We start from the raw sequence: 27,443 nt of genomic DNA on the forward strand, positions 1-27,443 counted from the left end.
CAATCAAAGCTCTTTACAACATGTCAGCATTCTCTGTTAAAGGAACAGTCCCACATTTTCTCCTTCAGCACACAGAATCTAGCTTACTGCAAAGACTGGAAGCAGGTGGCAAACTATTAGCCTAGCTTAGCACAAAGATTGGAAGAAGTGGGAAACTGTTAGCCTAGCGTAGCACAAAGACTGGAAGCAGGTGGAAACTGTTAGCCTAGCTTAGCACAAACACAGGAAGCAGATGGAAACTGGTAGCCTAGCCTAGCACAAAGACTGGAAGCAGGTGGAAACTGTTAGCCTAGCTTAGCACAAACACTGGAAGCAGATGGAAACTGGTAGCCTAGCCTAGCACAAAGACTGGAAGCAGGTGGAAACTGTTAGCCTAGCTTAGCACATAGACTGGAAGTGGGGGAAACTACTAGCATAGCTCCATCCAAAGTAAGTCTGTTTCAAATGTTGAACAGGTGCAAAGAACAGGTGAAGACATCACTAGAGCTGCAAGGAATAATCAGTTAGTTGTCAACTATTAAATTAAGTATTTTGATAATCAATATATTGATAATCAGTTTGAGTCAGTGGTTCTATAAAGAACTGTAATAAAAAGTCTGTTCTTTCAGTCTGCTGACACTAAATCTGTAAAAATATGAATGGAATTTGGTTTGACAGTCACAGCTAAATTGACATGTTGCTAAAGCTTGACGTTAATTAAAGATTCAGTGAATCAGCTGATCACCACCATGTGATCACATCTGACTCATCTGATTGGCTGATGTCTGACATTCAGCCAGAGAGACAGAGAGACGTTGCCATAGCGACGTCAGCATCCCCAGTGTCCCCTCAGTCGGTTACATAACAACTGCTGCAGTCTATAAATACACCAGCAGACTGTGTGTGTGTGTGTGTGTGTGTGTGTGTGTGTGTGTGTGTGTGTGTGTGTGTGCTTGATTATTATTTTAATATCAGTATCTAAATATTGATAGAAAAGCTGAAGCGTTCATTTATGCTTTTTATTTTGAAATTCCTTCAAAATAAAGGTATTTATCACACAGACCTGTCTGTCTTTCTGTCTGTAGATCTGTTTCCTGTTGGACAGATGGACGTCCTCTCAGACTGTCAGACTGATCAGCTGATCTGGAGTCAGGTACAGAACTGCTGATACAGGAGAACCAACCAATCAGACGACACACAGTACTTTTACTCTGTAGTACTTTTACTTTGTAGTCCTGTTTATATTTCCTGATTAGACTACTTTTACTCTGTAATACTTTCACTCTGCAGTACTTTCACTCTGCAGTACTTTTACTCTGTAGTACTGTTTTGTGTTCCAGTCAGCTGACAGCATCAGGTTGAGTTAAGCTCCACCCACACTGCCCGCCCTCCTAGTCCAGTTGGAAACAACAGCCAATAGGATGAGCCAATTGAAAGAGGTGGAGCCTGGTCGGGAGATGGAGGGAAAGGTGAGATTCAGTGTTATTAACCTGTTGTGGTGCGTTCAATGTCATTAATCATCTGCTGTGGTGCATTCAGTGTTATTAACCTTCTCTTGTGGTGTGTTCAGGTGCAGACCTGGGCTCAGTCTCTGGTCTACACTCTGGAGGAACTCGAGTGTAAAATCTGCTACAATCGCTACGACACTCGGAGCAGAAAACCCAAACTGCTGGGCTGTCTGCACCGAGTCTGTGCCAAGTGTCTAAAGAAGATGGTCGACATGGGTGAGTTCACCTGTCAGGTCAAGATTACTCATAGTCTGACACCACATGGAGGACGACTCAAGACTTAAAAGTCAAATGTCTCTCTTTACATTTTATCTGTAAAATCCACACATCGAGACCTTTGGAGATTTTACAGACAGTCTTACAAGGACACGTCCTTAAGGACCTGAGACAAACATGTTGGTAGCTCCATGACCCATTTCCCAAAAATCCACTGTTACCCCTATTCCCGTTTGTATCATTATTGCCACCTACTGTATTGGAGTGTGAAGTCCTTGTCAGTGTTGCTAGGAAACTAGACATGACATAATGACTTGGCTCTCAAGTCTGTGGAAAAGCAAGTCAATCTTTAGGTGGTTCTGAAGTAGTGCCAGCAACGAGCTAGCATCCGGTTCTTGTTGGTCAAAAGGGGGTATGTTATAACCCTGACATCAACCAGAGCAGTGAAGAAGTTCGACTCCTTAAAGACTTGACTTGAGAGAAAAACATTCAGGTCTCAAATTTTAATCTTTACAGTGTTTCCTCTAGGATTTTTTTCAGCAGCGGGGGGGGCGTTCCATTTCTCTTCTTAGAGAAATATTTCAATAAACTCATCTGAAAAATGCAGTCAGTTGTTACATAATGGCGTGTAGATATTAACGTTAGCCTAATGCTATCAATTAGTTTACTCACGTTAGCAGTTGGCACCGGGCCAAATGAACTTAAACTACCGATAAGTTACGTAACGTCAGCTGGTCATCAACATGTGAACGTCTGTTTAACTTGTAAAATCTATGTCCAGTTATCTCAAGCTAATAATTTATGTCTGCTTCTTCTCCGGCCGGTGATTCGCTGCTTTATTGTTTATTTGTAATTCGGGAATTCGCTCCTCTGACTCCGCCCCGTCGCCTAGGTGCTTGACGTGCTTGACGACCGCGCCCCCCAAACAACGCCAGCATCATGCAAATGAGCGCGCGCGAGTATATTTCCATACTGAGCAAGATAGTTACCTGCAGTTTACCTCAGTGCTCACAAGTAACCGACAGGAGTCTGATCTGAAGGTGGAGAGACGCGGCGGCGGTGTGTTTGTGTCAACAAAAAAAAAAAAAAAAAAAAAGAAAGACATTTGAAGGAGTGGCGGCTAGGATTTAGGAGTGGCGGGCCATTTTGTTAAAATTCCAATTTATCAACCTGAATGACTTGAAATTGAGTTGTTGATGAAGACTTGAGAACTGACTTGGACTTGATATAAACATTGCAGACTGCTTTTCCCTGAATCAGCTTTGAGGAGACAATTCATGAGGTGATGGTTTCCCCTGACATCAACCAAAGTTGTAGAACTAAGACCTAGTCTCAAGTCAGACTTGGGTAACAAAGGTGACTTGGACTGTGGCTGTTGTGAGAGCTGTCTTACTGGAGACTTGACTGCATAAAGACTTGATTCAAGACTTGAATGAAAAAAAGTACCAAGTTTTGATCTGTAAACCCTAGAGAAAAAGGTAGTTCAAAGTCTTCTAGAGACCTGAAAGACTCTGAGAGACTTGAAGACCCGAAAGAGTTTCACTGTACATTGTCCTGCATATGATGTGACAGTAAAACCGGATTCGATTGAATTTTGCAGACCAACAGGAAAACAGCATTCTGCTGAAATGTTGATGATTCCTGTATGATTCAGCCAATCAGATCCACAGTTAACCAGTAAGACCCCTCTGACATCATCATAACCCTGATGTGTCATGTGACTCTCTTCTGATTGGTTTTCAGGAGAGTCCTCACCCTCCGTCATCAGCTGTCCTTTCTGTCGCTACGAGACCCATGTCCCCGACGAGGAGGTGAGACTTTGTTTTCTTTCTTCATTTTACCTCCTGTGGTTCCACGACCCACAGGGATAAGCATGGGGTTCTGTGTGAGCTGAGCAGCAGGCAGGGAAAGGGACACGGACCTCGGCGTGCTGACATCTGGCAGACTGGTGCTGGGGATGTGGAACATCACGTCTCTGGTAGGGAAGGAGCGAGAACTGGTATGGGTGGTGGAGCAGTACTCCTGGAGAGGTGCTGGATTCTCGCTGATCTGGAGTTCTCCAGGGTGAGAAGTGCTGGGCAGGTGTGGGGACACGTACAAGCCTCGGCTGAGTGTTGCTGTGTTGGAGTTCTCCTAGAGAACGGGAGGGTTGCCTCCACGTGACTGTGAGTCATTGAAGGTTCTGACTGTTGGGTGTGTTTATGAACCTAACAGCAGTTGAGTGGAGGAGCAGAGCTGGTAGCTGATCATCACCTGGTGGTGGGTTGGATCAGATGGTGGGGGAGGCTGCCAGACTGACTGGGTAAACCCAAATGTTTAGTGAAGATGGACCGAGAATATCTGACGGAGGCCCCGGTGTGGAAGTTTAAGCAAGTTCTCACAAACCATTCAGAGGCTCAGGAAGGGAAAGCAGGGCTTGACCCGGGCTTCATCCAGGGAGGAGAACTGCTGACCTGGACTGGAGATATTGTCAGGCAGTGGAAGGACCACTCCATGGAACTCCTAAACCCGACCAGGAGACAGAGTCTGAAGACTTGGGGAAGCCAAGGTCTCCGAGGTAGTGAAGAAGCTCCTTGGATGAGATTCACCCTGAAGGCTCGGGATCTTGTTGAGCTGTTATGGCTGATATGTCTCTTCAGTATGGAGGTCGGGGACAGGACCTGTGGGGTGGTGGTTCCACAATTAAAAAGGGGGACTGGAGAGTGTGCTCAAGGGTGCTTGAAAGGAGGCTCTGACAGACTGTAGAACCCCAGCTTCAGGAGGAGCAATGTTGATTCTTCCTTGACCATGGAACAGTGGACCAGTGGACCAGTTCTTCACCTTTGCAGGGTTACTGAGGAGGTCATGGGAGTTTGAACATCTTGGGCGCGTTGCATGAACTGGTCTTAACTACACCTGGTCCTAACTGCTAAGTCGGTCTTAGCTAAGACCAGTCTTTAGATTGGACTTTAGGTCGGTTGCACCAAGCACCAGCTCTAGTCTTAACTATGCTCAGTCTGAGCAGTGCACGTTCACGTGAATACTGACGTTACTGTAGTTATTGCCTCGCAGCGTGTTACTCAGTTTAACAATCTCCCTCTGACATCATTAGCAGCAACTTTAACTATGGAGGATCAAAGAAAGAGGAAGGCAAACTTTGTGGACATACAGATCCACAAATGAATTGAGCTGTACAGCCGACAGGGAGCCACACTGAGCGCCAAGCAGTCAAATGTTATTACCAATAAGAAGAAGAAGAAGAAGAAGTCTGTCTGGAGAGGAAAAGTTAACAACTGTTTGAACTGAGGCTGCAGCCACTCAGACAAGCGTCCACAAGAAATGGAAAGACCTCCTGAGCAAAAGGACATTTCACTCTAAAAAACTCACCAGGCCAGCGGGCGTCCTCCACCAAAACATCTGTTTACAGGGACATGATTGTTGATGTTTTTGGTGAAGACTCCCCGGAGTTCACTGTCGTGGTCGGGGTGGAAAGTGGCGACGAACGGCTGGTGTGATGAGATGGATGTGGGTCACATCAACATAACTGTCCAAGAGAGCAGTAATGTGAGGTGTGAAGGTGAGAATTCCACATAAACTATCCATTTAGTTATTTATTAAATTAGTTAGGTGGTTAAATAAACTGATAGTTGAGTAAAATCTGCTAATTAACTCTGCCTCTAACCAGAGTGGAAACAGATATATCTTAGAAAATGACACATTAGAATCGGGCAGATTTAATGGATTAGATATTTGATTTCAGACTTCACCACCTCAGAGCAGCGACGCACCGTGGAGGAAACGGAGGAGAGACGAGGATCTGCAGCAGGACATAAAACTAAAGAAGTCCAGACAGAGCAGGAGAAACAGAAACTGTCCCTGGAAACAGAGATGCTTCACCAGCCGCCGTCTCCAAGGGACATCTTTGAAGATGAGGAGCGATCTTTTGTTATTCTGAATTGAACATGATTACAACAACCGCAATATAAAATTATAATAGTAACAATTACAAAAACAAGCTGTGATTAATAAAATGTTTATTTACAATTAGAATATCTAATATGATCCATAAAATATTTACAGTTAAACACAGTCTGATAAAACCACCATCCAAAGTTCCTCCTGTAAGAACCAAATTTCTCATTAAGTGTATAGGTTGGTTTTTTTGGGGTCTATTTTTTTTCTATTTCTCTGCTGCTTTCATATTTAGAATTGATATGAGGTGATGATTGACAAGAAAAAATTGAAGGATATCTCTGTGTGGTGATCTGTCCTAATCAATGTGTCTGCATCATGGACAGCATGTTTCTGTGTCCCTCTGCTGTCTTCACTCATGTTGACACATTTATTGCAGAACTAAGACTTTAATCCCAGTGTTTTTGTGTTTATTTCATTATTAAGCTTTTTTGTGTTTAAGTTTTATTTATTTGGTATTATTGAACTTTAGCCTGTAAATTCTGTGTTCATCTCCATGTTTACACATTTTTTCATTTATACATCTTAAATTTGCAGACAATTTCATGCATGATTGAACAATGAGAATAAAGACACGCTGTCTTTATTCTGCAGGGAAGTTATTAAAGTTTAAGTGGGAGAAGACTGATGGAAAAATAAGGTCATTATAGTTTGTATACGAGGGAGAGTTTGTTGTATGATTTACACATTATGGAGCTTAACTGCACTCGAAGACGCTGATGCATCGCTCAACAACTGACCTTGTGGCGGCGTGGATGGTGATGGATGACGGGTGTCATCAGCAGCATTTGAGTAAATAGCCACTGTCACCAAGGAGCAGCCCGTTTACTCTGCCTGCCTCCGAGTCCTGGCACAAGGCAGAGTCCCGGAGGATGTGTTCATCATTACTAGATCCAGGCCAAATTAAAGATGTTGTAGTTGACATTGTAAGATATCTGAACATTGATGGAGTGGTATCACTTTGGTTAACATACAAATACTCATGTTCAGATGGAGCCTGGATCTGATGCAGCCTATGATGTCACGGATGCCAGAGGTCTGGCAGAATCAATCTTTTATCACCGCTGTCTCCGCTTCAGTGGGACGGTAGGCATTCAGGGCAAGATGGCAGCTCAATGCCCGTGACACCCTGTGGGTAGCCCAACAGGTGGTGGACTTGTGGAGGAAGACCATGTCCCCAACTGGATTTTGAAAAGCACCGTTTGAAACGAAGTGCAATTAACAGCTGCAGTGTGGGTGACAAGGCTACATCGTGGTCCAACACAGTCAATTTAAACAGATCCTGTATACGTCCAATGGATTGCTTCTGTTCCTAATCACTCTCTCACGTCTAAAGGCGAACTCGTTGTACAGTCGATAAATGAGGTGTGCCATTGTGTTTGTTTGTTCTGCTGCTGACTAGGCGTCAGATTCACACCCGGTCTCAGTGAGAAGACGGCTCAGGCCTGGTTGGTGCAACAGGCAGAACAATGAAGTTGGACTTAAAATGCATTGTTATGACCGTTTTAGCATAAGACCAGGTGTAAGACCAGTTGGTGTAATCTGCCCCTGGTCTACATGTGTTTTGTGGACTAGAAGGCCTACGACCATTTCAGGGCATGAGATCGACAGGTGGACTGCAGCGTCAGCAGTGATGAGGACGTACCTGAAGTTGATCTACGTTCCGACCCTGACGTGTGGTCATGAACCTGCGGTAGAGACTGAAAGAATGAGATGCCGGATACAAGCAGCCAAAAATGAGTTTCTTCTGTCAGGAGTCTGGACTCAGATCAGGTGAGGAGCTCAGAGTAGAACCAAGGCTTCTTCATGTTGAAAGGAACCAGCTGACTTGGTTCCACATCTGATCAGGATCCTCCTGGACAACTTCCTGTGTACATTTCCAGGCTTGTTCCACTGGTAGGAAACAGAACAGATTATAGATATCAACTGGCCTGGAAACAGACTGAAGCTAAACTGTCTTCTTGTCTCTCATTCTTCTTCTTCTTCAGGTGTGGTTGATGGAGGATGACAGACACATCCTGGCTGTTCTGTCATGTCAGGATCGAGCCCGGCGAGGAGGAGGAGGAGGAGGAGGAGGAGGAGGAGGAGGAGGAGGCGGCAGCGGGGAGGTGGTGCTGAATCCAAACAGTCTGAGCGGTAAAATCAGATGACAAGTTTTTTTAAATGTTTTTATTTCTCTAGTTAGACAGAAGCATAAAGAGTTGAACTCCTCTTTATCTGTCTGTCTCTCTACCTGTCTGTCTGTCAGGAGGCGGCGTGGACTCGTCTCACCGCTCCTCAGACTGTCTCGTCATCACCATCATGGAGCTCCCTGAGGAGTCTCCGTCGTCGGACTCACTGAGCATGCTCAATGTGGTGGGTCTGTACCGCCCCCCCAGCCTGGACTCGCTGCCCTGCAACCTGCCAGCTCAGAAGTGTCGTGCCTGGACATCACGCAGTTTCCCCCGCTGCCTGCTGGGGGTGCTCTGCCTGGTTAGTACTCTCAACACCAGTCAAACCAGTAAGCACATGTAGAGCCAGACCAGCTGACAGATGTGTGTCCTCGTGTGTTTGGACAGGTGTACTTCAGCTCGCTGCCTCTAGGGATCTACCTGCTGATGATTGGTCAGCTGTGGTTGGGCGTGGTCCTGGTCAGTCTGGTTCCCTCCACGCTGCTGCTGCTCGTCCTCTACGGCTTCTGTCAGTGTCTGTGCCACGAGCTGATGGAGGTACTCGCTGCACGCACGCACACGCTGCCGTGACGCTGCCGCTGCACGCTGCCGTGACGCCGCCATGACGCTGCTGCGTGTTGCTGTGACAATGACAGGAACACAGCAACACAACTTTGCTCCTGTAACAACAACAGAACAACAGACTGTGACAGCATGTGCCATCACACACTGTAGACCGACCAATCAGACTCTGCCACACCTGTCCACTCCGACCCCACTCCCTTTCAATACCAGCCAATGAGACCAGGGCCAGGTGATGATAACGTCATCACTCGTCTCTCTGGTGTTTTACTGTGAAGGTTTTTTTTCTCGCTGTGGCCTCCTGCCGGTCGGTCTGAGAACAAACCATTTCTTTTGTATTCAGCTGATGTCACAGGACACCTGTCAGCCAATCAGAGAAGAGACAGACTTTAAATACATCGATAACACTAATTAACCATGTTGGAAACTAAACGTGTAACTTGAATATATGTGAATCTGTAAACACTGTTTATTAAATCTTCTTGTTCTCTATTTGCTCCATGACTGTTAGCCTAGCTTAGCATAAAGACTGGAAGCAAAGGGAAACTATTAGCCTAGCTCATGTTGTGTCCTGTCGAGCTGATTTGGGACTTTTCACACATGAATCAGATCAATAAATCAGAATCAGATAAACAAAGTGTCGATGAGCTCCTTCTTCTTCTGTTGTGTTTTATGTTTGTTTGTTTTTTAACGAGTCTGTTCTGTTCATGTGTGATTACAGATTCTGACTGATGTGAACACATGAATCACACGTTTCTGTTTCTGCTGTTTTAAATAATAACTCCACGTAATGACCAACAGGTTTTTTTTGGTTTGTTGAATGTGTCTGAAAACAGCAAACTGTTACACAACTTTCATTCCACCTTTCTCTTTATACACATTCATCAAGCAACCTGCAACATTCTCTTCTTACTGAGCTAAGCTAACAGTTTCCCTCTGCTGCCTGTCTCTGTGCTAAGCTAGGCTAACAGTTTCCCTCTGCTGCCTGTCTCTGTGAAAACAGAACAAGATGATTTAATAAATGCTGAATTGTTCCTTTAAGTTCGGTTTGATGTTTGATTAGTGAACTTTGACGACAATGGTGATGATGATGATGATGAGGAGGATCAAGTGACATCTGGAGGATGTGATGGTCAGCTGACCTGCAGCAGCTGTTGTGTCACTTCCTGTCTGTGAGGTGGGCGGAGCATGTGGACAATGTGATGATAAAGCTTGATTTAACATTGAATAAACAACAGACGCACTGAAATGTGCCTGATAACTACGACTTTGACTGCTACTACTGACAGTAACACGACTGTTACCATTTCTACAAACTCAAGTTGCAGTTTAAAATTAGTTGTTGAAGTTTAATGTTAGCTGTTGTAGTTTAACAGAAAAAAGGACGTAATCTGATTACAGTTACATTTAGTAAAAATGGGGATTACTTAGCAGGATTACAATGTCAAGTTACATTTTATAATAAAGAAAAATTTCCTAGCACCGCAGTGTTCACACATCACAACACTTGTTTGAGTGACAGCAGCTGATCTGACAGTCAGTTCATCATCAGGACCTCGACCGAAAAAATACTTCAGTGGTGAAAATGTCTGTTTTGTCTTTAAGTGAGAGAAAAGGAACAACATGACAGAACAGTGGAAGTTCTGCTTTCAGTTGTGAAAATACTGTCATCATCCAACAACTCAACATCTCATTTAAACAAACGTTTACAGGTCAGAACAACCACTAATGTTAGCTAAACAGACCAACTGCTAATGTTAGCTAAACAGACCAACTGCTAACGTTAGCTAAACAGACCAACTGCTAACGTTAGCTAAACAGACCAACCGCTAACGTTAGCTAAACAGACCAACCGCTAACGTTAGCTAAACAGACCAACCGCTAACGTTAGCTAAACAGACCAACCGCTAACGTTAGCTAAACAGACCAACCGCTAACGTTAGCTAAACAGACCAACCGCTAACGTTAGCTACACAGATCAACCGCTAACGTTAGCTAAACAGACCAACCGCTAACGTTAGCTAAACAGACCAACCGCTAACGTTAGCTAAACAGACCAACCGCTAACGTTAGCTAAACAGACCAACCGCTAACGTTAGCTACACAGATCAACCGCTAACGTTAGCTAAACAGACCAACCGCTAACGTTAGCTAAACAGACCAACCGCTAACGTTAGCTAAACAGACCAACCGCTAACGTTAGCTAAACAGACCAACCGCTAATGTTAGCTAAACAGATATCCAGTTAGCTAGAACGTCATTACTACTGAGAAATCTTTTGGGACTGTGATTGGTGACGTTGGTGTCGAGACGTTTGTGAATCAATTTCTGTCAGTTTACTTTAAGTTTCAATGTAAACAGTTACTAAACAAAAAACATTCAAATGACCATAATTAGCATTAATAATGTAAACGTGCAATCACTCAGCAAAGGAAGGAACATTTTGACAAACAATAAATCAGAAAACATTCAACTAAACAATTTCACAATTTGGTATTGCTGTAATTGAAAAGTTACATTACTGTACTGTGATACTCAGATTAGGATACTGATACTTTTTTAAAAAGTAATTAGTAACTGTGTTAGAATAGATTTTTGAAGTAACCTTCACATACAGCTGTGTCTCACTGGTTTAGGTCAAAGTTTAAATCATCTGAGCGCCTTCACCTGATTGGGTGCAGCTGCTCCACCCACAGGAGAACAAGGTCAGAGTGGTTCTCACGCTGATCGTGTGTGGACACGTCCAGTCTTCATGACGGACAGCTCAGTGTTTCCTGCGCAGTGACCCAACAACATGTCTCAGCAGCCCCTGTCTCCATCTTCAGGGACAGAATCACCTGAAGTTCACCTGTGAACACCAGAGTGTGCAGGTGAAGGTCAAATTATCTTCAGTCCACAGAACAGCAAACCTATTTAATGATTGTTCTCCAGGATAGATCCTGAGCCGGGTTCTTCTGTCTGTAAATGACCCTGATGTGACACAGTCTACCTGGACAGGTGAATCCCTGACACAGAGGTTTGCCTGTGAGGCAGAGCTGAGGGTAAACTAAAGAGTCTCGTGGGAGCTGAGAGGCTTCAGGCCTCAGCTGGTCTCTGAGTGTTAATTAAAAACACTGACGGACCCCAGAGACGGTTTCTAGAGACCTGGCTGAGCTGCTGGTCCTCCACCACAGAAGAAGGTGGATGTAGTCGACAGCAGCAGCAGGTAGGAACGTTATTATTCTCTTTATTCTAAACTTTCAGATCATATCTTTAATGTTCTTAGTTGTTTAATCAGTGAACTCCTCTCATCATATAACAGTCTGCATCATATATTGTTTATTTCACAGATAAAATATGGAGCCTTGGTGACATCACAGTTTAATAAGCCACAGTTTATAAACGTTTATAAGTCATTACTAATCTGTTATTAATGATGATAAACAGGGATGTAACAATATTAAACAATCACAGGAGAAATGATGACTTGAGAAAAATCACATTATTAGATGATAAATCTGACAGACTCGTTCATTTAAAATTTGATTTCCCTTTAAACTATTAGAGCTTCTGCTTAAATGTGTAAAAAAGGCATCAAATGTCTTGAATGTTTGAATTATGTTCAAGTGCAAAACAAAAACAAAGTTAACCATGTGATATCAGAGTACATCCTGTCACAGTTCAGTACTTATCGATGCATTTTTATTGCACTATTTGATATATTGTTTCATCCCTAATAATAAATCATTTACTGATACTTTACAGATTAGTAATGAGCCATTAATGAACAATTTATAAGTCGGCCAGTTGTGTTGTAATTACTGCAGGACACTTAATGAATGAATGCCCTTGAAATGTATAATTTAATTTCTTTTTTTTTTAACCCTGTAAAAACACCTGAACTTTTGCACATGATCCATTAATTTAGGGCAGCAACTAACTATTATTTTGATTGTCCATTAATCTGTCGATTATTTGCTTGATTAATCAATTAATTAACCCTGTCATAATGTTGTCAGTTGAAAAATAAATCCAGACGTGAAGCACACGGATGTTCATCCGTCCATCAGTTAAACAAAATAATCACTGACCAGAGAGACTTGAAAAATACGTCCAAACATGTGACGTATGTGTAGAAAATGATCAACAGATAAATCAATTATTAAAATAATTGTTAGTTGCAGCAGACACATACACCTGTCCTCATCTGTCCTCCTCAGCAGGTAGGTGATGACATCATGAGTCGCTGGCGTCGTTCTGTGGACGAGCTGGCAGCACGGCGGCGGCAGCAGGGCGAGTGTGAGCGTGCTCAGGAAGCTCTCAGTCGAGTCACTTCCTGTTTCCAGCAGCTGGCGGCGTCGCTCGGCAGCTCGGCGGACTGCAGCTTCCTGCGAGACGAGATGGACGAGACGAGAGCACTCGCACACCGAATCTGCAGAGGTACAGAGACCTGCACCTGTCTGTCTCTCACCTGTCTTTCTGTCTCTCAATCTGTCACCTGTCTATCTGTAGGTCTGTCCCAGCGTCTGGTGCGTCTGCTGTCAGACTGTGACTCTGCCCCCTCAGGTGTGGAGGACAGACAGGTGTCAGAGCGTCTGTGGGTTCTCTTCCTGTCAGCGTTAGAGAACTTCCTGTCTGACCTCCGCAAGGCCTACGATCTAATTGGACAATTCCCTCTGACACAGCGCTGTGACAGACGCTCACTGGTCAACACAGGTCAGCTGATGTTTGTGAAAGCTCTGTCATTGGTTGAGCCATTAGCTTCCTACCTGTCCCGCTGTTTTTCCTTATTTCCTCCCCTTCTCACCTTATCTCCTTTCCTGACTTCTCACTGAGCATTCTGGACCTTCCCTGGACCCTTAAAGATTGTGAGAACCTCTTTAAAGACACCTGAAACCTCTGAACCTCTGAACCTCCTCAGAACTTTAGGACCTTTATAAACTCACCAAGAACTGACAGATGTCCTTGATGGGCCCTTCAATTCTCCTGAAGACCAACAATCAATATTCAAGGTCCAAAAGGGTCTGTGGTCTTTGAAAGATTAAGCTCTAGTCCAAAGACCTACAACCTCTGTTAGAACCACAAGAACTCATTTAAGGAGCTGTAGACGATCCCTGACAAAAATATGTTGCTCTGTTTTCCAAGGACCGAGGATCAGTCCAGTCTGATTTCCTTAATATCTTCTCACAATTTTGCATGTTTTACTGACCTGAAACTTCTTACCTGTCTGTCTCTCTGTCTGTCTCCAGGATGTATAGATGGCATGGTGGGGGTGGCAGCTCGGGTGGCTTCCGTTCAGGCGCCATGGCTCACCCTCGAGGAGGAGCCGAGCCCTGATCTGACCAATCATATCACAGGACTGGAGGCCATGCTGAGTGAGATGCAACTCAGGGTGAGACAGAACTCTGGTTCCTGGTACCTGTTGGGAGTGTCTCGTACCTGTTGGGAGTGTCTAATGCCTGATGGGAGTGTCTCGTACCTGTTGGGAGTGTCTTGTACCTGTTGGGAGTGTCTAATGCCTGATGGGAGTGTCTCGTACCTGACAGAAGTGTCTCGTACCTGTTGGGAGTGTCTCGTACCTGTTGGGAGTGTCTAATGCCTGATGGGAGTGTCTCGTACCTGACAGAAGTGTCTTGTACCTGTTGGGAGTGTCTCGTACCTGTTGGGAGTGTCTAATGCCTGATGGGAGTGTCTCGTACCTGTTGGGAGTGTCTTGTACCTGTTGGGAGTGTCTAATGCCTGTTGGGAGTGTCTTGTACCTGTTGGGAGTGTCTTGTACCTGTTGGGAGTGTCTTGTACCTGTTGGGAGTGTCTTGTACCTGTTGGGAGTGTCTAATGCCTGTTGGGAGTGTCTTGTACCTGTTGGGAGTGTCTAATGCCTGATGGGAGTGTCTCGTACCTGTTGGGAGTGTCTAATGCCTGATGGGAGTGTCTCGTACCTGTTGGGAGTGTCTTGTACCTGTTGGGAGTGTCTCGTACCTGTTGGGAGTGTCTAATGCCTGATGGGAGTGTCTCGTACCTGTTGGGAGTGTCTAATGCCTGATGGGAGTGTCTCGTACCTGTTGGGAGTGTCTAATGCCTGATGGGAGTGTCTCGTACCTGTTGGGAGTGTCTCGTACCTGATGGGAGTGTCTCGTACCTGATGGGAGTGTCTCGTACCTGTTGGGAGTGTCTAATGCCTGTTGGGAGTGTCTAATGCCTGATGGGAGTGTCTAATGCCTGATGGGAGTGTCTAATGCCTGATGGGAGTGTCTCGTATCTGTTGGGAGTGTCAAATGCCTGATGGGAGTGTCTTGTACCTGTTGGGAGTGTCTCGTACCTGTTGGGAGTGTCTAATGCCTGATGGGAGTGTCTCGTATCTGTTGGGAGTGTCAAATGCCTGATGGGAGTGTCTTGTACCTGTTGGGAGTGTCTCGTACCTGTTGGGAGTGTCTAATGCCTGATGGGAGTGTCTCGTACCTGTTGGGAGTGTCTCGTACCTGATGGGAGTGTCTCGTACCTGTTGGGAGTGTCTCGTACCTGTTGGGAGTGTCTCGTACCTGTTGGGAGTGTCTAATGCCTGATGGGAGTGTCTCGTATCTGTTGGGAGTGTCAAATGCCTGATGGGAGTGTCTTGTACCTGTTGGGAGTGTCTCGTACCTGTTGGGAGTGTCTCGTACCTGATGGGAGTGTCTCGTACCTGTTGGGAGTGTCTCGTACCTGATGGGAGTGTCTCGTACCTGTTGGGAGTGTCTCGTACCTGTTGGGAGTGTCTAATGCCTGATGGGAGTGTCTCGTACCTGTTGGGAGTGTCTAATGCCTGATGGGAGTGTCTTGTACCTTGTATTCTGCAGGTTCCAGTGGCGTTCTGGGCAGTGGAGGCAACCCAGCCAGCGTGGGCTGAAGCTCACGGTGAACTGGATGAGCCAGATGACAGCCTGGAGGACCTGATGGAGGTTGAGGTCGTGTCCAACAATAAGATGGCTGCCTGCTGCCAGCGTCCGTGTTGTGGACTGGGCTGTGTTGGGTAGAAGATCTGAACAGTGTGATACACCTGACAACATGTCACCTGTGTTTGAATAATAAACACATACAGATACGCTCTTAACTTACTTAAGTGTGTTTCTTGGTGCACTCTTAAGGAATATCAATCAAGCATCTCATCAAATCACAAAAAATTTAATTTTCATAATTTTTTTTGTCTTGTGCTTGTTGGCTTGTTCATTTTAAGAAGAGTGGTTCTGTTTTTGCAAAACTGACCAAACATCAACAACATTCATTACCAGAACAAAGTCTGTCAAAGAGAAGAATTAGATGTAAATGTCATGTTACTGCTCCAACCAATCAGAGGCCAGCACAGCCACATTCAGTCTGAGCGTAGTACGCATCGTTTTCCTCAAATGTCTTCTTTGTTTGGTGGGTGTGCCACAGGTATTAACCAATCAGCAGTGACGTGTATATAAACACTACTGTATTAAAAATTGTTTGTGCACAAAACAAGATGCTCAAAGCACCATTTCCAATAAAAGTTCACCAAAATGTGTCCATGTGACTGCAGTGCAACAACGTCCGAAACTGGAGACATTGGATTCTTTTTTTTAATGATGATGTTCTAACAAGATGAAGAATAAAGATGATTTGTTCACCTTCTTTACCTCCAAACTATTCTAACTGGTCAAAAGCGTACAGTGAGGCAAGGTGCTCACGTTCTGTCGGTTCTCTGCAGTGGTTCTGGTTCAGTTCCAGCCTGCAGTCCTTTGCTACCCGTCATCTCCTTTCTCGTGTCCACCTTTTCCTGATCTGTAAAACTAAATGCAAAAAGCCTAAAAAGGTTTTAGTTGACAGACATGTTCGATGTCACAGTTTCTCCCCATCGATGCTGTGAACATGAACGACCAGAGAAAATATATGATCCACAGAAGGACAGTTGAAATGAAACGAGTTTAAATTTTTCAGCCATTATGTGTCGTTTCACTTTGTTTTGGTTCATATTCAGTCAAATGTTCTTGATGAGTATCAGCAAACAGAGTCGAATACAGAGTCAGTCAGTGTCTGGTTGTAGAATTAAGAACTTTATTGATACAGTGAGGTGAACAAACATAAAAATATTGTACAAACACAGACAACAAACAGAAGAAGAAGAAAACGTGGAGCTGCTTCACTTCTGGAAAGTCGCATGTAGATGAGCTTTAAAGGCTGAAAGAGACAAAAAGCTGTTAGAAATAATCCGACACTCATGTTTATTAACTACTGAACTCAATAAATCTTTATTGTCCATGTCAAACACATCAATGACTTTGTCCTCAGTGAGGAGACGATGGACTCATTCATTTGTCAAAGTCCAAACTTGTCTTTACAGTGATGTGAATCGTGTGAACATGATGTCAGTGAAGGCATCAGCCATTTCTCACCTTCCTGATCGTCCCAGAGTTCAGCAGCAGCTGTGTTCAGAGGACTCTCGTTGTTCGGTTCTGACGAGACAAAAGACAAAAGATGACACGTCAACCGACTGAAATCAATGAGGAGCAGGACTCAACTGATTCACACTCTTGTCAACTGAAAATATTTAGACATATTTTTCAGCTAATGATCCATCTGGAAATGATTTTCCACTAATCAATTAGTTGTTCTGTCTCTAAAATGTTAGAAAATGTTGATTAATGTTTCCTCAAATGTCTCGTTTTGTCCACAACTCAAAGATATTCAGTTCACTGTCAGAGAGGAAAGAAGCCAGAAAAGATTCAGAGGAATATTAAGAAGCTGAAATCAGAGAATTTGGACTTAAAAAATAACTTAAAGCAATTAATTGATTACCAATATACTTTCTGGTTAATTTAATAAATCGATTAATTGTTGCACTTTTTGACTGAATGATATCAAATCAGCATCTAAGTGAGTGATTATCAACTGTCTGACACAGTAAACTGATCCTGAAGTGACTTCAAATACAAGAAAGAAAACTGATTTAATTGACTTTTCAATCGTCAACAGTTTCACGTCTCCAGGCATCAATAAAGTCCTGAAGTAGAACGTTGAAGGCGGCGGCATCTCCCTCGCAACTCACCCAAAAGAAAGAACGGAACCACAGCAGAGATGAACTTTGGCTTCATGATAAATAAATAAATAATTAAAAAAAAGAAGTAAACCGTGCCTCAAACTTTTCTGACAAAATGAGGAAACAGCTGAGCGAACCAGCGCAGAGAGACTTTCACACGCTGACGTCACATTAACTCCTGAAATACACATCATCGTTTCTGTTTCAAACTGCTGCATGGAACCATGTCGGCTACATGCTACCATGTTTATGCTAATCTATTGTGACCATAGCTGGTAGAAGTTACTGTCATGACTCCTCACTGTTCAGTCAGGTCCATCCCCAACTAATATTGTCTGTAGTCCAATCAGATTTGGTTGTCTTATATGGACATTTGACAATTTGTCTTTTTCTTTTAAAGTGCAGCGCGTCACAATAAGTTCCTTGTTGAGCCTCTGTGTGTTTGAATGTCTTTCTTCATCATCTGTGATGTGAGAAATTCAAACTAAACGTCCTCCTGTACTTCACTTAGAAAATCAGTGGACCTGCAGAGCTTCTCTGCTGAGGCTGCAGCTGCTGTCCAGCATCACCTGCGCTGGACGCCCGCATCACCTGCGCTGGACGCCCAGCATCGCCTGCGCTGGACGCCTGCATCGCCTGCGCTGGACGCCCAGCATCACCTGCGCTGGACGCCCGCATCACCTGCGCTGGACGCCCAGCATCGCCTGCGCTGGACGCCTGCATCGCCTGCACTGGACGCCCGGCATCGCCTGCGCTGGACGCCCGCATCACCTGCGCTGGACGCCCGCATCACCTGCGCTGGACGCCCGGCATCACCTGCGCTGGACGCCCGGCATCACCTGCGCTGGACGCCCGCATCGCCTGCGCTGGACGCCCGGCATCGCCTGCACTGGATGCCCGGCATCACCTGCGCTGGACGCCCGGCATCACCTGCGCTGGACGCCCGGCATCGCCTGCGCTGGACGCCCGCATCGCCTGCGCTGGACGCCCGGCATCGCCTGCGCTGGACGCCCGGCATCACCTGCGCTGGACGCCCGCATCACCTGCGCTGGACGCCCGGCATCACCTGCGCTGGACGCCCAGCATCACCTTTACTCGGTGAATTAAGGATTTATTTGGACCAAACCAGAGCTGGTGATTGTTGGACAGTAGAAAGAAGAACCAAAACGTTTCTGTTGACTTTTATTTAGTTTCTGTAAAGTTTGAATGAAGCCGACGATGATGCAAATGGATTCTGGTGATTTTGTTGAGATCAATAAATCAGCTGTTTCTGTTTAAACCAAACGTCTCTTCCTCTTTAAAGAAATCTCTGACTGTAGTGATCCTTTCTATAATGTTGTCAGACACTAACAAGAACAATCTGAGCCTGTCAGAGACAAAAACAAGCATCAGCTGACCTGCACTCCGCGGTACGCTCTGGTGAAGCGTCTGACGGCGCGTCAGCTGACCTGCGCTCCACGGTGCGCTCTGGTGAAGCGTCTGACGGCGCGTCAGCTGACCTGCGCTCCGTGGTGCGCTCTGGTGAAGCGTCTGACGGTGCGTCAGCTGACCTGCGCTCCGCGGTGCGCTCTGGTGAAGCGTCTGACGGCGTGTCAGCTGACCTGCGCTCTGCGGTGCGCTCTGATGAAGTGTCTGACGGTGCGTCAGCTGCGCTCTGTTTCTATCACTCTTCTCTGCTTCCATCACTGTTAGTTTTGTGGTTTGTGTGATTTAGAGACTCGGTTTGTAAAGTTTACAGTCTGTCATGATGTTGCTTTGATCTGTGGACAATGATGAAGATTAAAAACAAAAAAATCTATTTATGATTCATTTTAATTCCTGTTTTATTTTATCTTCTAACTGCACACTGACTGACAAAGGAAAAACAAAAACCACTGTCCAGCAGGAAGAATGTCAGAGGACGGAGGTGTCTCTGACTGATGAGTCACACCGTCTCTGAACAGAACGCTGGTGTTTGAAATGACGCCAGTACATTTAAACTTTCTTCTATTTTCTCCTTCAGTTTGCTGTCATGAATATTTAACTGCTCTCAGTTACACAGATCAAGAAAAATGTTGTCAGCTCTGTTTGTTTTGTTAAAAAGGGCCTTGTTAACTCGGCGTCTGATCATTTGAACCAGGACGTTTCCTCATGACATCACAGCCTCTTGTCAGAGACACGGACATGTACAGGTGGTTTTACCTCCCAGCAGACTCTGAATGGACAGCAAGATGGAGCGGACATCGTACAGCGCCGACCATTTGTCCTTCAAGATGTCCAGACAGATAAAACCCTGCTCGTCCACGTTGGGATGGAAACACGGCGTCACGAACTTCACACGAGGAGCCTGATATGGATAACCAGCTGGAAACTCCAGAGACAGACGGTACCTGAGCCCGTCGTACACCTTAGAGACAGACAGAGACAGAGATAGAGATAGACAGGTTAGAGACAGATGTGTCATCAGAGAAGCGTCAGCGTGTTGTGCACAGATTGTGATCACTTTGATCTGGATAACAAGTTATGATCGGTTTGATATCAGCTGTAAACGAGCCATCAGAGACAGAATCGTCCAAATGTGTTCTGTGTCCCGTCAGCTCATCTGACCGGGGACTTTCCTCCTGACAAACTGTCCAGAAACCCTCAAAAATATGTTCTACTAATAACATGACAGACCTGTCAGTCCATCGGGCTCAGATGAACATATTGACCCACTCAGTTTAACATTGAGGCCAAAACACACTTAAAACTTCAAAAGAAAAGTTGAAGTTTCTCTGGTTCACTGAAAACTTCAGATGTAAAATTCAAACACCACAGAACCTGCAGTGTTTCAGGAAACACTTACTTTTTACAGATCAGGATGAAATTATTAGTCCTCATTTTATAAAAAGTATTTCCCAAGTGCTGTTAAACAGTTTTATTTTTGATGCTTACATTATTTTACTTTGCACACATAAACAAAATTATTACTTTTTTACTTGTACCTGGTTTCAGGTGCAGCTCGATCAGAATTCGCTGATCTCCCTCCTCATATACTTCTATTTCTTTATGTTCAGTCAGTTGCCTAAACAGACAAACCTGTCAACACTGTCATGTGACAGAAGCTCGCGTCTTTGTGAGCGTGAGCCGATTCATTTCCAGCTGCTGGTCAGGTCAAAATAACACAACGAGTGTTAATGTGATTATATAATTGATAGAACTGATTTCTAAGTTTTGGTGGTTATGTTGAAAAGATAAGCAGGTGAGATCTGATTCATCTTTTCTCATCTGTGACTGTAAACCTTCATTTTAAGGACAAATGGGATTCAGGATTCAAGACGAGTGCCCGTAATTCTGAACCGTCCTCAACGTTCCAGGGCAGCTGGTCATGCGTGTGCGTGTGCGTGTGCGTGTGCATACATACCGTCCCCTGAGCGCCGTCGATCGTTCCAACCCATTTGAAGAGGTTATCTGATTCTGGAAATGCTGAGATCCCCTTATCACCTGACATCTACATCATCACAGAGAGACAGACATGTCACATGATGTCATCACCTGACATCTACATCATCACAGAGACACAGACATGTCACATGATGTCATCACCTGACATCTACATCATCACAGAGACAGACAGGTAAACCTTCCCATTAGGTTTGTTCGAGTCAGGCCAGCGCAAAATCAATCACTGATCGCTGCACATTTGTGTCCAACTTGATCCCGACTTGCTCTGACGTCATGCGCGTGTGGGTGACGATGACCTCACGAGCTCGAGGCGCCGCAGCTGCTCTCCACTGACTGTAACTGTCTGGCTGTCACCTGATTGATGAGCTGACAGGCTCTGATTGGCTCTCAATTTTGACAACAAACACCTGGTGTTGTATATAGTACTAATTTTCTGAGTAACTACATATTTTGTGGCTGATAATAATAATAATAATAATAATAATATTAATAATAATGATAATAATAATAATAATAATAATAATAATAATAATAATAATAATGATAATAATAATAAAGGTTATATATGTGACTTATAAAACAAACAAAGCAGATAAAAGAACCGATGTTCCTTGTCACAGAAGGAGGATCTCTTCTATTTCAACCTCAATCAGCCATCAAGAACACACTTTATTTCTTCAGCTGTGAGCGTGGTCTGTAGACTACAGGTGACCTACAGGTAACCTACAGGTGACCTACAGGTGACCTACAGGTGATCTAACAGGACGTCAGTGTCTCCTCCTCTGTGTTCTCTGAAATCTGATGGAAAATGTCCAACCTGACTGCAGCTTTTTGTCTCCACCTCCTGCTGCGGCCGACTGATCTCATCTACTCTTCATTCTAGACGCAGTTCATCTCAAACAAACCAATTAAAACTCAGATGTCATCACAATAAAAGTCAATGGTGGGCGGGGATGGCGGGAGAAACACTACTGCACGTGCTCAGTGAGCTGTATAAACACCTGGAGGACTGAAACAGACGCCAGCAGCAGACAGAACAACTGACAACCCATAAACAGTGAGTGATGTGTGGTTACCATGGTGACGAGTGAGGATGTAAACTCACCATCAGAGTCATGAGCTCCTGCTGTAACCTACAGACAGAGAGAGAGAGAGAGTCACCAGTCACATGACTAATCATTAATCAGCAATGAAATTCATCCTGTCACAATCTGGTCAGTTGAAAAATGTGTGTCAGCGTCATCAGACCTGTGGAGAACATGTCCACGTTTACAGCAGAGATCAATATGACAATTTTTTGATCAGTCCCTCAGTTGTGTCTCTCACCGTTTGGACACGGAGCCTCTGGCCGCGCTGCCGCCGCTCTCGCTGCCCTTCAGAGCCGCTGTGGAGGAAGCAGCTGACGCTGCGGGGTCCAAGTTCTGAGATGCCATGATGGTCCTGCTGCTGCACACAGAGAGACAGACAGGTCAGACAGGGAGACAGACAGGTCAGACAGACAGAAACAGACGCAGGTCAGGTCAGGTGTGAAAATGCATTTAAATTAATCAATCAGTGTCATATCTTATCAGAAAAGGTTTGATGGTATTTAATATTATTTTCTGTTGCAGCATATTTCCTTTTATATTTAAATGTTAATTTGATCAGAATTAAAATATTAGCAGCTTCAAATGTTCAGAAATATCCCAAAACCATTGAAATAATTTGATGTTAAAAGTTACCTGGAACATCACAAGATACCGTAAAAATAATAATAAAAGTTGTAAATAAATAATAACAATAATGTAAATAATAACAGTAAAAGGTGTAATTCTATTTGACGTCATTATCAGACTGAGGATTTGATCACGTGTCATTATTCTGCTTTTTAAAGCTAAAGTCATCAGATCAAATGGAAGTTTCTGCCTTTTGCTTTGGTTTGACCCAGTATGTTTTGGTTTGATCCAGTATGTTTTGGTTTGACCCAGTATGTTTTGGTTTGACCCAGTATGTTTTGGTTTGATCCAGTATGTTTTGGTCTGCAAAGGCAGAATACAGTAACTTCCAAATAAGGTCAAAGGTCAAATCAGAGATGAGGATTAATATGTAGAAACAATAACCTGATATAAAGATATAAAACTGACACGTACACAATTATCTGCCTGCAGCCATTTTGATTATGAGAAGTTCCCGCCCGTTTCCTCTGCGGTGGAGGATAAACCAAATCAACCTAAATGAAGCGGAGAGTTCACTCGTGTTTTCAGACCGACTGAAAACATCCTTCAGTCTTTACTGCCACACACCTGATTCATCTATAACCTGTGAAGGTCATTTGGAAATCAGTGCCGTCTGATTCGCTCAGGGTCATGAAGGCAGCGGGACCTTCTGAGGTTCCTGAAGATGTTTGTGAAACCTGAAGAACCTCAGCGAGTCTCTGGAGACCCTGAACAATGACCAGCTCTCCTCCGTGTTTAATTTGGAAATGAACGCAAAGATCAGATGAGTAAACAACTGTTCAGGTCAGAGAGTGACGAGACGATCCAGAACATCAGGACCTAAATCAAAAATCCTTCTGACTGTAACGTAATTTCAGATACGTCTGTCCACATCCATATGAAAACAGTGTACAATTATATCTATTGATCAATAATTATGTCACATACAGACATTTACAAAAACAAGTTGAGCTCGTTGTGTGACCTGAAGTCATAACCAGTTGATCAATATATACATTTATACATCAACTCCACGTTTGAGTCTGAATTAGAGCTGCAACGATCAAGTGATTATTGATTTGACAAAGAACTATTTTAATGGAAGAAATTTTGTCAGATTGATCAATAGTTGAAAAACGGGTCCAAACGCGTGATGACGTGTGTGCAATTGACAAGACTGTGACAGGATTAATCAATTTATTGCTTATCATTTTCAGCCTGTTTTAATTAAAAGTATTCTGATTTCAGCTTCTTAACTGTTAAGATTTTGTTTCCTTTGTTTCTCTCTGACAGTAAACTGAATATTTTTGAGTCGAGGACTTTGATCAACATTTTTTCACATTTTCTGATATTTTATAGACCAAACAACTAATCGATTAATGGAGAAAGTGATCGAAAGATGGATTGATGATGAAATTAATCGTTACAGCACAAACATGTTTCAGCTGACAGGCTTAATTAAGCAATTAACCACGAATAAAATCGATAAATATGACCGTCAGATCTCTCTGTTCACCACTATTAGCTGCTGTTAGCCAACAGCTGCACTCGTGCCGGATAATTCCCGGGTAAACTTTGGTCTACAGTTCAGGTGTAATCGTGTTCAATCGGTCAGTTAGCAGGTTTACCGACACTTAGCTGTAAGCTAACGTTAGCTTGTCTCTGCAGCCGCTTTAGCTTCATGCTAAGGATGTTAGCGCTGTTAGCGGAGGCAGCTAGCGGTCATTAGCTGAGCTGTTAACTTGTTTCACTTTAAACCACCGACACAGAACCGTCAGAAATAAAGCAGGTGTGTTACCTGTCCAGGACTCACCGTGTGTGTTCTGTCGGTCCGAGCGCAGAGGAGCCGTGTGTGTGTGTGTGTGTGTCTGTCCTCTGATTCAAACTGAACACACTCCCGCCCCCCGGTTTAAACCGGCTCCAACTTACACACTCAGCCAATCACAGTCCGACTTTCAAAAACAAACCACCTCCTGCTGACCAATGAGAAGGAAGCGGCCGGAGGGAGCAGCGATATGATTGGACAGGAGGGACGTCGGGAAGAGATGAAACGTCCCGAACTACGTTTAATATTACGTCAAAAAAATTTAAATTAAAATAAACTTCATCATTTTTCACCGAATAAAAAAATAACAACATCAAGAAAATCAAACCTGCACACAAACATATATGTAACATTTCTGTTTGTCCCTCGTGTCCCTCGTGTCCCTCCTCTGATTAAAGACCAGGTCCAATAACACCGACGCTCTGTACAAGAACCTGTCTTCACCTGCCGAGGAGACTGACGTCCTCTGGACTGTGCGGGACGCAGCGTCTGCCATCCTGTCTGCAGAGGACAGGGACAGGAGGGACAGGAGGGACAGCTCTGTCCTGGACTGTCCCCTGGACAATCTGCCTCTTCAAGGCAACACAGTTTACAGTAAAAGGTGTATATATTGTAAATAGTCTTGTGTACAGTCCTGTACTTAGTACTTACATTTTATATTTCTTAGACTTTATATATGTTCTACTTTTTATCTTAATATTTCTAAGTACTTATTGTCAGTTTTCTGTCTGTACTGCTGAGCTGCTGTGACAAGTGAATTTCCCCTGTGAGCGATCAATAAAGTTCATCTTATCTTATTAGATCAAACCAAAGAATAAAATCTGATGGTACACAATACATACAGTACATACAGTACATACAATACATACAGTACATACAGTACATACAGTACATACAGTACATACAGTACATACAATACATACAATATATACAGTACATACAATACATACAGTACATACAGTACATACAATACATACAGTACATACAGTACATACAGTACATACAGTACATACAATACATACAGTACATACAGTACATACAATACATACAATACATACAGTACATACAGTACATACAATACATACAATACATACAGTACATACAGTACATACAATACATACAGTACATACAGTACATACAATACATACAATACATACAGTACATACAATACATACAATACATACAGTACATACAATACATACAGTACATACAGTACATACAATACATACAGTACATACAGTACATACAATACATACAGTACATACAATACATACAATACATACAGTACATACAGTACATACAATACATACAGTACATACAGTACAATACACAGTAAATAGTAAATGTTTAAAATGAAATAAAATATTAAAAAATAAACCTTTGTAACATTAAAACATTTAATTCAGTCATATGAAAAATTGACAACATTCAAAAACAGTTTTATTAAACATGATTGAAATAATGAAGATTAAACTGAGAACTGACGGTCTGTGAGCCTGTTTCACTCCAACACTCACCACAGACATGTATGTCATATCATATATTATTATATATAATATAATTATATATTATATACATATCTATGGTCTATAATGGTCACCAGTAACCGGGACCTCAGACCCGCGAAAGATCTCGCGAGACTTCACATTACTTTACATTTTAACCGAAGTGTGATTTGTGTCACTTTAAACACGAACAGATCAAACCACAGACGGAGTCACTTTTTAAAACATCAGCGGTTTGAACGAGATCAGTGAAGAAACAGTTCCTCAAATCAACAGATCCTCTCTGCTCTTGACCGAGAAACCCGGAAGTTGTAATCTTATTTTTCAGGAGTGTTTCCTGTGTGTGTCGGTGGCGGACGGACAGACAGACAGACACAGACAGACACAGACGAGCTAACAGTCAGTAAAGATGAACGCGCCTCCCGCCTTCGAGTCGTTTCTTCTGTTTGAAGGAGAGAAAAAGATCAGCATCACGAAAGACACCAAAGTCCCGAACGCCTGTTTGTTCACGTTGAACAAAGAAGATCACACGCTGGGAAACATCATCAGAGCGTAAGGCTACATGCTAACAACATGCTAACAACATGCTAACAACAGGCTAACAACAGGCTAACAACAGGCTAACAACATGCTAACAACAGGCTAACACACACACAGTCCAACATGAGGTCCTCAACTGTTTGGTTTTTAAAAATCATTGCACTTATTTTTATCTTCCACAACTTTTATATTCAGGTTTTATTGTTGCTGCTTATTGAATCTGTTCAGTCACGTTACAGTTTTTCACAATAAAAGCTGCTGTTTACCTTCTAACCAGGTGTGTGTGTGTGTGTGTGTGTGTGTGTGTGTGTGTGTGTGTGTGTGTGTGTGTGTGTCTCAGTCAGCTGTTGAAGGATCCTCAGGTTCTGTTTGCTGGTTACAAAGTTCCTCATCCTCTAGAACACAAGATTGTCATCAGAGTGCAGACCACACCTGACTACAGCCCACAGGTAACACACACACACACACACACACACACGCACACACACACACACACACACACGCACCTGAGAATTTTGACAAGAATTTTAAATGTAATTTTAGTGTGACGTGTCAAACGTGTGAAAAGTTGAAGGGTTTAATTAGTTCAGCTGATTATAATCCAGTGAAAAAAACCTAAACTTCATTTGTTTGAATGTTTCCATGAAACTTCTGAGATGTAAATTTAGCGTCATGTTTCAGTTTTAATCAGTTATTAAAAACTGAGTTGTGAACATGGAGCTGAAATTATTACAGAATACAGTGAATTCTTAACATGTTAACAGAAGAAGAACGTTGAGTTAACGTTATTCTAACATCATATTTGGCTCTTAAAGGGAAACTAAGTTCTCAAACTAAGATCATAATTATTATTGTATTTTTTCATCATCATCATAGTTGAGTCTGAATCCTTATTCAGATTTATCCTTTTCGAGAGTTTCATGTTGACAGGAAGTGATGTCACCTCCTGACAGTAGGCTCGTTGGAGATGAACTGCGTGTCGCCTGGGGAGCAGATGAGACCAGGCGGCAGGAGGCGGAGTCAAACAGCTGCAGTCAGACAGTTCAGTTCAGAACGT

General features: G+C 43.5%; 4 protein-coding genes across 6 annotated transcripts in view; 3 read left to right on the top strand and 1 right to left on the bottom strand.

Moving 5' to 3' along the window:
* Positions 1–1,007: 1,007 nt before the first annotated feature.
* On the top strand, positions 1,008–8,980 carry LOC146332377 (E3 ubiquitin-protein ligase RNF182). The gene is made up of 7 exons (XM_084746170.1): positions 1,008–1,132; positions 1,320–1,448; positions 1,550–1,703; positions 3,447–3,514; positions 7,643–7,790; positions 7,903–8,126; positions 8,213–8,980. The coding sequence occupies exons 2-7, from the start codon at positions 1,401–1,403 to the stop codon at positions 8,393–8,395; spliced, it is 825 nt and encodes a 274-aa protein (XP_084602296.1). The 5' UTR covers positions 1,008–1,132; positions 1,320–1,400; the 3' UTR covers positions 8,396–8,980.
* A 2,590-nt stretch (positions 8,981–11,570) lies between these two features.
* On the top strand, positions 11,571–15,443 carry LOC146332378 (regulator of G-protein signaling 9-binding protein). The gene is made up of 5 exons (XM_084746181.1): positions 11,571–11,591; positions 12,586–12,805; positions 12,878–13,081; positions 13,615–13,757; positions 15,199–15,443. Exons 2-5 carry the CDS (start codon positions 12,604–12,606, stop codon positions 15,373–15,375), a joined length of 726 nt encoding a protein of 241 aa, XP_084602307.1. The 5' UTR covers positions 11,571–11,591; positions 12,586–12,603; the 3' UTR covers positions 15,376–15,443.
* Positions 15,444–16,395: 952 nt separating this feature from the next.
* ube2c (ubiquitin-conjugating enzyme E2C) lies at positions 16,396–24,483 on the bottom strand. 3 transcript variants are annotated; one of them, XM_084746191.1, is made up of 7 exons: positions 24,330–24,483; positions 22,149–22,268; positions 21,928–21,955; positions 20,782–20,868; positions 19,581–19,785; positions 16,756–16,815; positions 16,396–16,540 (listed from the first exon to the last, which is right to left on the bottom strand). In XM_084746191.1, the coding sequence occupies exons 2-7, from the start codon at positions 22,253–22,255 to the stop codon at positions 16,503–16,505; spliced, it is 525 nt and encodes a 174-aa protein (XP_084602317.1). In that variant the 5' UTR covers positions 22,256–22,268; positions 24,330–24,483; the 3' UTR covers positions 16,396–16,502. The 3 variants fall into 3 exon arrangements, with proteins under 3 accessions (XP_084602317.1, XP_084602325.1, XP_084602333.1); XM_084746199.1 differs by having other exon boundaries at positions 22,149–22,265; positions 24,330–24,445; XM_084746207.1 differs by having other exon boundaries at positions 24,315–24,365.
* Positions 24,484–26,237: 1,754 nt separating this feature from the next.
* The window catches only part of polr2j (RNA polymerase II subunit J), a 2,311-nt gene continuing 1,105 nt past the window's right edge, over positions 26,238–27,443 (top strand). Inside the window, exons 1-2 of the mRNA XM_084746219.1 lie at positions 26,238–26,398; positions 26,727–26,835. Of these exons, the coding sequence (XP_084602345.1) occupies positions 26,256–26,398; positions 26,727–26,835 (252 nt within the window). The 5' untranslated portion in view covers positions 26,238–26,255. The remainder of the gene's footprint in view (positions 26,399–26,726; positions 26,836–27,443) is intronic.

Source organism: Lutjanus erythropterus, chromosome 2 (assembly GCF_056507025.1).
Source record: "Lutjanus erythropterus isolate fLutEry1 chromosome 2, fLutEry1.hap2, whole genome shotgun sequence".
Lineage (NCBI taxonomy): Eukaryota > Metazoa > Chordata > Actinopteri > Lutjaniformes > Lutjanidae > Lutjanus > Lutjanus erythropterus.

What these genes read in the sequence shown, in the direction of transcription:
- LOC146332377 (XM_084746170.1), top strand. Translation starts at nt 1,401, where the DNA reads ATGAGCCAATTGAAAGAGGTGGAGCCTGGTCGGGAGATGGAGGGAAAG. An exon ending in CCCATGTCCCCGACGAGGAG is followed by an intron (nt 3,515 to 7,642) that starts GTGAGACTTTGT and finishes CTTCTTCTTCAG; the next exon opens with GTGTGGTTGATGGAGGATGA. An exon ending in TGCTGGGGGTGCTCTGCCTG is followed by an intron (nt 8,127 to 8,212) that starts GTTAGTACTCTC and finishes GTGTTTGGACAG; the next exon opens with GTGTACTTCAGCTCGCTGCC.
- LOC146332378 (XM_084746181.1), top strand. Translation starts at nt 12,604, where the DNA reads ATGAGTCGCTGGCGTCGTTCTGTGGACGAGCTGGCAGCACGGCGGCGG. An exon ending in ACGCTCACTGGTCAACACAG is followed by an intron (nt 13,082 to 13,614) that starts GTCAGCTGATGT and finishes GTCTGTCTCCAG; the next exon opens with GATGTATAGATGGCATGGTG. An exon ending in TGAGTGAGATGCAACTCAGG is followed by an intron (nt 13,758 to 15,198) that starts GTGAGACAGAAC and finishes TGTATTCTGCAG; the next exon opens with GTTCCAGTGGCGTTCTGGGC.
- ube2c (XM_084746191.1), bottom strand. Translation starts at nt 22,255, where the DNA reads ATGGCATCTCAGAACTTGGACCCCGCAGCGTCAGCTGCTTCCTCCACA. An exon ending in AGAGGCTCCGTGTCCAAACG is followed by an intron (nt 21,956 to 22,148) that starts GTGAGAGACACA and finishes CTCTGTCTGTAG; the next exon opens with GTTACAGCAGGAGCTCATGA. An exon ending in CATTCAGAGTCTGCTGGGAG is followed by an intron (nt 16,816 to 19,580) that starts GTAAAACCACCT and finishes TTGTCTCGTCAG; the next exon opens with AACCGAACAACGAGAGTCCT.